The following is a 9772-nucleotide window of genomic DNA, read 5'->3' on the forward strand; positions in this document are numbered from 1 at the left end:
TAATTAGTGTGAGGTTAGGCGTTCTCTATGTGTAATCAGTGAGGTGAAGGGGTTAATAATAATAATTATTTAATATCCTAAAGTAGTCTTAAAAGTTATCATCATTAAGTTGAAGATATAATCATTATTATAATTAATATTTGCTTTTATATTTGGTTTTAAAAACCGAGATGTTTAAATATAAACATCTATACTAAAACCCGATGAATTGCAATGACACACCAACAACTGCCATAAATTATAGCCCGAGGATTTATAAAATGTTTAAAATTATATAAATAAATCTTCCAAATTTACCGTTTCCTATATTTTCTTCTAAGTCAGATTTAGCGGGCTTCTNCTAATTTTTCACCGTTGACACGTGTCATTTTAAAATATTACCAGTTAAAAGCTGATTAGAAAACTTATGACAAACACCCTTTTTATGGTTTTTCTACATTCTTCGCCACCATTAGCCTCGGACATCATTTCTTCCTAAAGACCACAGCTACCTTATTTGGCTACTTCAACGTCCATTTTGGCACCAAAACATTATGCTGGCTACATTATTTGACTAACTTTTTTAGCTATAGAGAAAAACTGGTAGCTCTTGTCTATCACTAGTTGGCATTCGGTTTTTTGAGTCTGATCGTTTTTTAACATATTTCTGCCACCGAGTGTAAATTGTAAATTGAGCACTAATAGGGCCTTTTCTCAAGTGTATCTTGTGTTCAGCCAGGCCCACAATGGGATAGTTAGGTGGTGAGGGACAGGTCTCGACCACCTAACATCCAGAACATACCACACACTAATTCTTGGGTTTGTTAACCAGTCCGAATTCAAATTTCTGGTCTTCCAAAGCAGTAAGCTGATGGCTAATCCACCTTCACTATCTGACCTTCACGTAATTATCGTCCACCCAGTGGCCGTGTGGATAAAATCACCGAACAATGGACCAACTGAATATGCACTGGTGTATGGAGTTTCCAGTTTTTTCTTCATACGTCTAATTGGAAAATCGGTCCCAATTTAGATACATTACATCTTTCCAGGAGACATTGGCCTTGGCAGATTGCCTACGGTTTGCACTGCCATATCCCATTAAATCAACGTGTGACTTAAATAACTGGTTTAAGTTAGGGCTTATCACACCAATGAATATGAACACAAAGTTTCTTAAATTTATTAAATATTCAAGTTTACAAAACAAAGATTTTACAATAATTAAAACTAATATAACCAAGCGGTAGAGTTAATTGATGCCTCTGAAGGATTGACTGAAACATTACACCATATAAAAAGAAATATAATATGCACTTTTACAATTAAATTTCGAAATGAATCTTGGGTGTTTACATATAAGATATGATTTGGTTAAATATTTATTGTTCATATGAATAATATTGTGTGTTGAATATGCTCAGTCCATTTATGAGCCCGATAAATCTTATTAAAATAAAAATTATTCGTCGAAAATATATAATTATTAATATTTTACTTTTATTTTCATCAAATCAATAAATATTGAAATAAAATGTCATAATTTCCTTTGTTGTTGGGATCATCGACTATATTTATATTGAATAATTCTTGAAAATTCCATAACTTTGTGTCTGCAGGTGTACAGGAACTCTATGGTCAATTTAATGATCCAAGACGTAGAATTTAATTATATTTATTTTGGTTGGTTACGTACGTTATTTTGTGCATTTCGGACCGACTTTCATTTCACGGTCCCTCATCAGTAACTAAAAATATAAGAGGTAGGTAAAAGTACAAAATTAATGTAAAAAAGATAATAATAACAAGCAATTATTTAATGTGACATTGTCACAAAATAGGGGTGCAATTTTTAATCGTATTTTTAATTTATTTTGTTTAAAATATATGCTCTCCCTCTCAAATTAGTAGTGGCTTGACCCTGTACATCAGAGCTGTCCAACTGGTGGCCCGCGGGCCGTATACGGCCCGTCAAATAATTTTTACGGCCCGCGAGTACATTTTACTATGAAGCTCTCCATCTCAAATTAGTAGTGGCTTGACCCTGTACATCATACTTTTCCTTTAACAATAGAGTCGTGCCAGTCATCTAACACCTTTCGGGGGAAATTCTCGAACTGAAATAATGTGATTTCTGATTTACATCTGAAATTTGTATATAGTTAATCGGGGCCTCCTGCCCCTAAGATTTCCATATTTGGTCTCGTCTTTCAAAGGAAGCGGATGATAGATGAAGTGATAGAAAGAAGCGGATGATATTGTGCTGTGTGAACTTTCTCAAACCAAGGCTGAGAAGAAACTGGAAGATTAGAGGAAAGTTTTGAAAGAAAGGGGCATGAAGATTATCAGAACTAAAACAGCTTATACGACATTGAATGGTAGAGACGAGTGTAATATTAAAATCGAAAATTTGCCGCTCCCTTGATTCTGAGTTTTAAGCATCTTGGGACATTTGTCAAGATGGGAGGAGGATTGAACTCAGAGGTGCAGCATAGAATTCAATGTGGATGGATGAACTGGAGGAAGCTGAGCGGTGTGTTATGCGACAAGAAAGTTAGCTGCAATCTGAAATAAAAATTGTATAAATCAGTTGTTAGACCTGAAATGTTATGTGGAACTGAGACACGGGCAATAAGAGCCCAAGAAAGAAAGATGGAGATGGCGAAGATAGAATGTTGAGATGGATGTGTGGAATGTCAAGGGAGGATAGAATAAGGAATGATTTTATTAGAGGTTCTGTTAAGGCGGGCCCCTTGAGCAAAAAGATGAAAGAATATAGGTTGAGATGGTTTGGCCTCGTAGAGTGAAGAAGCAACAGTTATGTTGGAAAGGAGATCGGAAAACTGGTAGTAAAAGGAAAGAGGAAGACCAAAGATGTGTTGGAAAGATAAGGTGGAAGAAGACTTGAATAAGAAGGGACTTACGAGAGAAAAAGTCCTTGATAGGGAAAAATGGAAAAAATGTATTAGAGAAGGAAATGCTGACCCCATATAAACATGGGAAAAGGCAAAGATAAAGATGAAGAAGAAGATATTAAAAAATATGAAAATTATTTTAATTTTTTGCTATTATGTGAATATTGTAATAATCTTACAGCTGATTTATTTCCTTTTACTTTCGCATAACGAATAGTTTTTGCTATTTTTCTAAATTACATACGAACTTTGGGAATATTTTGACGCTTATTGTAATTTGAAGCCCTCCAATTCCAGTCCTGACTCCATTCCCTCAATTTTGTATATAAAATTAAAACTGATTATCACTGTAATTTTATCAAGACTTTTTTCTAAAGTACTCTATTATAGTTTTGTTTCAAAACAATGGTATTCCTCTACTATTACTCTACTAATACCAAAAAAAGGACAAAAAAATCTTTCCGACCCACTTATTTATCTGTTACAATGCTTAAAATTTTCAAAATACATTTCTTCAATAAAATTTATGTTCTGATAATTTCATAACTCTTACCTATTCACAACATTCAAACTGCTAAATCAATCAACTATTACTAACTTACTCGATACGATGTTTATAATCTTGAATAATTTTGAAAAAAAAAAAACATTCGCGTTACATAGCTTAATTGACTTATACCTGACTTATAGCCTTTGACTCCATACCTCCAAATACTTTTAGATACCTCCATGACTATTTTGATTTAACCCAGCTCTTCACTCCTGACTAAACAATTACATTGCTCTAAAGCATAACAATATTCGATAACTCTAGTTTACTCCAAGGGTCTATCTCTATCTCAAGATTCCTCTTGGTTACAGAGGGTCGAGCTATGAGATGCTCTTTCTTACATTTGTGAAGGTAAGCTGTAGCATTCATATACTAAAATGTGAATGAAGAAAACACCTTCCAGTTTTGAACAGGTGATATAGGAAAAAAGCAAACGATGCATTTAGTTATATTCAGTATTAAAGATATTCTCGTTATATTCTGCAATTAGTGCACTCTGATGATATCCAATTCCGGTTTAAAAATTCTGGCAGTGGTTGGAAAAAAACGAGACGTTCTTCCGATTCGTACGGCCACCAATGGGCAAGACTTAAATCGAAATGACAATTCCACCTAGTGGAAACATGAGGAAGCGTGGACTTATGATAGGCACAGAAAGACAATCATAGTGCCCCTCTGGTTTTTTTTATAAGTCCAGAAAACTTATGCTATTGGTCTCCTCTTTCCACACTGACACTGACCCAAATTTTAAAGGAGTTGAAGGTGTTCACTAAACAATCAAATTCAACGACGCCTACTGGCTATAATATGTGTACATCGTTGTCGTATCTATGGTACAGTACACTAACGAATACAGGATTGAGAGGAGCATCAAAACCACATTATTTCTGCTAATGCCTGGGATAAAAGTGAACCCTAGAACTTCTGGAGATATTGATAACCGAATGACTAATAGACACTCTCTATAACAGCGAACAGAAGTAAAATATTTGATGTTCTTAAACTTTTCAATTTTCAAGTTGAAAACCTTACGTTCCCACTGTCGTCCGTCTGTCCGTCCTTCGCTAATCTTGAGAACGGGGTTAGCTAGATGACCCACACAACGGTCATTACCGGGAGAAGTATGATTTGGAGGAGAAGACATCACTAAAATTTAGACTAAATATGGAAAGCTTAAGGGCCGGAGACCCCGATTAATTGTATATCCGAACCAGAATCTCTTGATCATTTCATCAGAAGACGATTAAAACCTTCAGTCCGACATTATAACGATGTCACAATAAATAATTGTTCGTCAGTTTTAGAAAGTTTGCACTTTAAAATTTCTTTAACAACACTGGACAACAAAAACAATACTTTCTTGCAAGTAAAAATATTACTTTCACCATGTTAAGTGTGCAGATTTTAAATGGGAATTTGCATCTTTCCTACATTTTGTGATTTCTTATGGCTTTTCTTATGCCGTTTGGATCATTTCCGGCAAATATTTAAAGAATAAATGATGGAAAACGTCTCTTGTTGATAGGTCGGTATATTTACAAACAGAAAATGGCATTTAAAAGTTTAAAGGAGAGAGACATTAGCGATTAAATACGGTTAAAGAAAGATACTCACCGCCCGTCTGAGGTATTCTCCGACTTTTCCACTTTGGGGTCACCGGCCGGGCAGGGGCAAAAAATGGCTCTTGACGACCAATCAGGAACATCAGTTTGGATCAACACAGTTTCTCCGGACGGCGTTTCCAATGTCCCGCCCGAAGGGTCCGCCGCCGTTCCACCCCATCCCGCCTCTGGGTCTCGGCTCTTCTTCCTGAAGTTGTCGTCTTTCCTTCCTTCCCCTAAAAAAGTGGCTGCAGCTTCCGAGGGATGGCCGGCACTACGCTTCTTTTCCACCGAGTCGCTGCCAGAATCGGAATCGGAAAGGCCGGGAGCCGGTGCCCGGGCCGGGTGGGAGGCGGCGGACCGGACCCGCCGACGGACGGACAAGGTGATGGAAGGGGGAAAGACTCCGTCCCGGGGGCTGATGGCCCGTCTCAGAGCTTCCATGGCCCGGCCGTTGGACATCCCCAGTAACGACGTCCCGTCGATATCGATCAGTCGGTCGTCAGTCTTCAGTCGACCATCCTGGAGGGGAAAATAAAAGTTTTCCATCAGGAAACCAACCCGGAAAGCCAAAATGTTACTTTTCCTTTAACAATAGAGTCGTGCCGGTCACCTATTAACCGCTTTTGGGGGAAAAGTTTGAATTGAAATAGAATGACTTCCAAAAGGAAAGACAGATGGACGGATGACAGCGAGAATTTATAGGTCTACAAATCGACCCATTGAATTTATACGCATTTATAATTACTTTGCATCACCAGAAGACGGACTAAATAACTGCAATTACAGTAATATTTATTAAAATCTTTATAGCAAAATTAATGTCTTTATTAATCTTAATGTAGACAAGTTGTACATTAGTTAATTCCGTCCGTCTTTCCTTAATCTCGAGAACCGAGTTAGATAGATAAAAGAAGACATGGGTATGAAAATCTTAATGTTAGGAGGCCCAGGTTAACTATATACGTCACACGAGAAAAGAAATAGTTTTAAGACTACAAGAAATAGAAAAAATAAATACAAATGCAATTTACTGTAGTAAGTTCTGGTTAAAGTTTAGATAAATTTCAATTTACCTTGAAAGCAGCACCTCCCTCAATTACCGATTTCACGAATATTCCAAGATCGACACTTCCATTTTGTCCAGTAGAAGTCTTTCCTTTCACACTTACACCCAAACCAGTAGAACCGAAATCGAAATCATTAAGTGGAATTTCAAATGTAAGTATTTCCTTACGCTTCCACGGCTGTTCTCCATTTTTCTCGGACATCTGTAAATATTTATCTACAATTAAATACACTTTGAACCAGAAATAAACTCTTTAAACGTAATAAATATCGACCGAAAGGGAAGACTCGAAATAACAGCTTAGAGCAAACAACAATGGCTTTATTGGTCCCCTTTTAGGTCATGATATCTCTTATTGTGTTAGCTTCACTATAAAATCTGTAATAACGGCAGGTTATAATAGCTATAATAAAAGAAAAATTGTTTACCTTACAAAAACAGTACAGTAAATTACTAGTATAACTTACTAGTAATATTAGTTAAGTAAGTAAATGTGATTAATAATGTAAAATGTTATAATGCCGTTTGATTACGTACAGTAGGGCAGTGCCAGCGGTGTCCAGGCACAGGGTGCAGAAATGACCTGGGCCAAGTTTTGGGTCATAGTTACAGAAGCTCGCACTGAGCGCATAAAAGGCTAGTTACGGTGCTGAGTACAGACACAACTTTTGAGAACATACAAACAAATAGACAAATTGGTATCGCCATTTGTAATACTCAGGAAGATCCAGAACAGTTTAGGTATCATAACATATACAATCGGATCCTCCTGCCCTTAAGTTTTCTTGTTTCGACTTTCATCTATCTAACTCCGTTCTCGAGATTAACAATAACATAATAATAGTAATAATGATAACATTACTCGGTAGGCATCTCGACCCACGGGTGGGTTTTAAGTGGACACGCGAGTGACCTGACCGCTGGGCTAGAAGAGTCCAACCCGTTACCGTCGATGGAGGAAAAGGGGTATTTTCGAGAAGACGAAGAGTTATTAAAGAGAAAAACTTTACCGATTCTCTGGCAGAGGACGACGGCGAAAGATCCGGTTCCTGTCGAGAGACGACCAATTCTACGGTTCCTCCCAAAGGGGTGTTTCTGAGAACCGACACGGCTTCCGTCTGCGATTTTCCGGTCATCTCTACGCCATTGACCTGAAACAAAGATTTGGGGTTAAACCGAGGTACAGAGGCTCTTCCCGTCTTCCGCCACGCTAACAGGAGAGAAGAAATAAGTGACTGGAAAATATGGTTTTAAAATTTTGCATTAATTAATCTATCTGTCCCTTATCTACACTTTTACCACCAACGGGGGTGATGCTCTCTAACTGCCAATTATAATTTTCTTCCGGTTCAAGTCCCGCAACCTGGTGTTCCCACAAACGAACTCTTTCGTGTTTAGAAGGGAGAGGCGGTTAAAGACGGACTACTCACCTCCAGAAGTCGATCACCGGGCTTCAAGCGACCATCTCGGACGGCGGCTCCTTTCGGTAAGATATTCTTGACGTAAATGGGGCAGTTTCCTCCCGCCGGATTGTCTCGCGTGGTGACGCTGAATCCCAATCCTTCCGCACCTGAAAAATAAAATCCCGAGGACTTCGGATCGGTCTTTCTCACCCTGCCCGCCAGAACAAATCTTTCCTCCTTTTCTTCTCCTCTCGCTCTCAATTACAATTTACCATAAAAGAAAAGCGAGTCAGACCCAATTAATTTCTTCCTCACCCGGACCACCTCCCTGGTTACTTCCGTGACGAGTACTACCATTCCCGGGATAAAAATATACCATAACTTAGCAGTGAAATTATTACAATCACAACACATCCCAATTTAATAGCGAGGTTGCGGCCGAAGTTTTCATCTCTGAAACGTGAACGTCGAGCGGTGCTCGACGTTCGACGTTCACGTTTCAGAGATGAAAACTTCGGCCGCAACCTCGCTATTAAATTGGGATGTGTTGTGATTGTAATAATTTCACTGCTAAGTTATGGTATATTTTTATCCCGGGAATGGTAGTACTCGTCACCAAAGTAACCAGGGAGGTGGTCCGGGTGAGGAAGAAATTAATTGGGTCTGACTCGCTTTTCTTTTATGGTAAATTGTAATTGAGAGCGAGAGGAGAAGAAAAGGAGGAAAGATTTGTTCCCGCGGNTTAACATGCCGATCTTGCCCCGATCTCCCCTATATATTAGCGAGGTTGCGAGGTTTAAAACGTGAACGTCGAACGTCGAGCGCCGCTTATAAGGTAGCGGCGCTCGACGTCCGACGTTCACGTTTTAGAGATGAAAACTTCGGCCGCAACCTCGCTAATAAAACACTAAATGCAAAGACCCTGTGTTTTCCCTGACTGACGGGATTCAAATCTAACAACAAGAGAAAGAAGTGGGATGTAATAAACACATATTTTACATAGGCTAAAACTGCTACTGTACTCGGTTTTCGTGACATCTCGACGGTCACCATCGACTCGGTCGAGTCAGAACGTGAGATGGGTCTGAGTGTTCAAAGATTTCGCCGTAGACAATTTCTAGGCGATGTCTCACCAGCGAAAGAATATTTCGGAAAGAAAAGTTCTCCGACTCCGCCATCCTCCGCCCGCCTACGGGGGGGCGGACAAAGGAGAAGATGGAAAAGAAGAGGATTACCTTTGGTCAGTTGGATGCGGATCCTCCGTCCGATCTTCCTGGTGTTGGCCGTCAGCGCCGCGTTGGGATTTCTGTGAGGCACGCCGGGCGGCACCTTCTTGGTGGGGGTAACGGTGGCAACTTTTGTCTCCGCCTCGCCTGTCGAATGAACGAAAAGACGGGTCATCCCGGGTGACGCTGCAAAAGTCGGTTCGGTGGTGGTCAATCCCTCCGCCGTTTCCGGAGCGATCTTCCCGTTTACAAATTCCCCTTCCGGAAGGGGAACATTTCCATCGGCGAACGAAAGGCTTTTCTTCCGCCACTTCCGGTGCCCGGAAGAAAACCGCATCCCTCTTCCCGTAAGAAATTTTAAACCGGAATAGGAAATACGCCGATGGTCCGACCACCCGAAGGTATAAGAAAGGAAAAAGAAAACCGGTTTCTTTCGCCGCATAAATGAGTTCGAACCGTTTTCTGCGGTGATTCCGCCTCCCAGGAAAGAAGAAGGCGTTTCTTTCCCACTCACCTCTCTCTTCGGCTCGTACCACCGTCTCTTCCGAAGACTTCTCCCCTTCCGGCGACGGACTTCCGGCCGGGTGGTGTGGGTCGACGGGCGCTCGGACCAGGCGCAGGCGGATCTCGGGAGCCTTCAGAGCCTCCTTGAAGATGTCCTGGGCCTGGCGGAAACCCACGCGGCTCAGGCGACGTCCGTTGATCTCCACAATGCGGTCGGAAACTCGGAGTCTACCGTCGCGGTCGATCCTCCCTCCGGGTTCGATTCCCTGCACCAACAAGCCGCAGTCCCTGAAAGACAGGAACCATCTTTAGTCACAGAGCAAATCGAAACGTCTTGAGTTCATTAGCCAATAGAAATCGGTGGTAGAGAATGTCGACCTTTTACTACGTAGGGCCACTTGTAAAGGGAATGGAATTCTACTACGAAAACGTTGGCCAAAAGCCAAATTTTCCTAATTACGGGATTTATTCCGTGCCGAATTTTATGATTGGCAGTCGTTATTCCATTGTCAAAAATCTGTGAAA

The 9772-nt window shown here is 40.3% G+C and overlaps 1 protein-coding gene across 1 annotated transcript; it reads right to left on the minus strand.

Moving 5' to 3' along the window:
- Nucleotides 1–377: 377 nt before the first annotated feature.
- On the minus strand, nucleotides 378–9553 carry LOC111616303 (partitioning defective 3 homolog; the record flags this gene model as incomplete). Its single annotated transcript, XM_023357731.1, has 7 exons — nucleotides 378–1727; nucleotides 5059–5567; nucleotides 6122–6316; nucleotides 7125–7265; nucleotides 7545–7684; nucleotides 8753–8890; nucleotides 9258–9553. Coding segments are annotated over 7 exons (1426 nt in total), but the record flags the coding sequence as incomplete, so codon positions are not given.
- Nucleotides 9554–9772: the final 219 nt, after the last annotated feature.

Source organism: Centruroides sculpturatus, unplaced genomic scaffold, assembly GCF_000671375.1.
Source record: "Centruroides sculpturatus isolate CEXI.00-Female unplaced genomic scaffold, Cexi_2.0 scaffold2998, whole genome shotgun sequence".
Classification (NCBI taxonomy): domain Eukaryota; kingdom Metazoa; phylum Arthropoda; class Arachnida; order Scorpiones; family Buthidae; genus Centruroides; species Centruroides sculpturatus.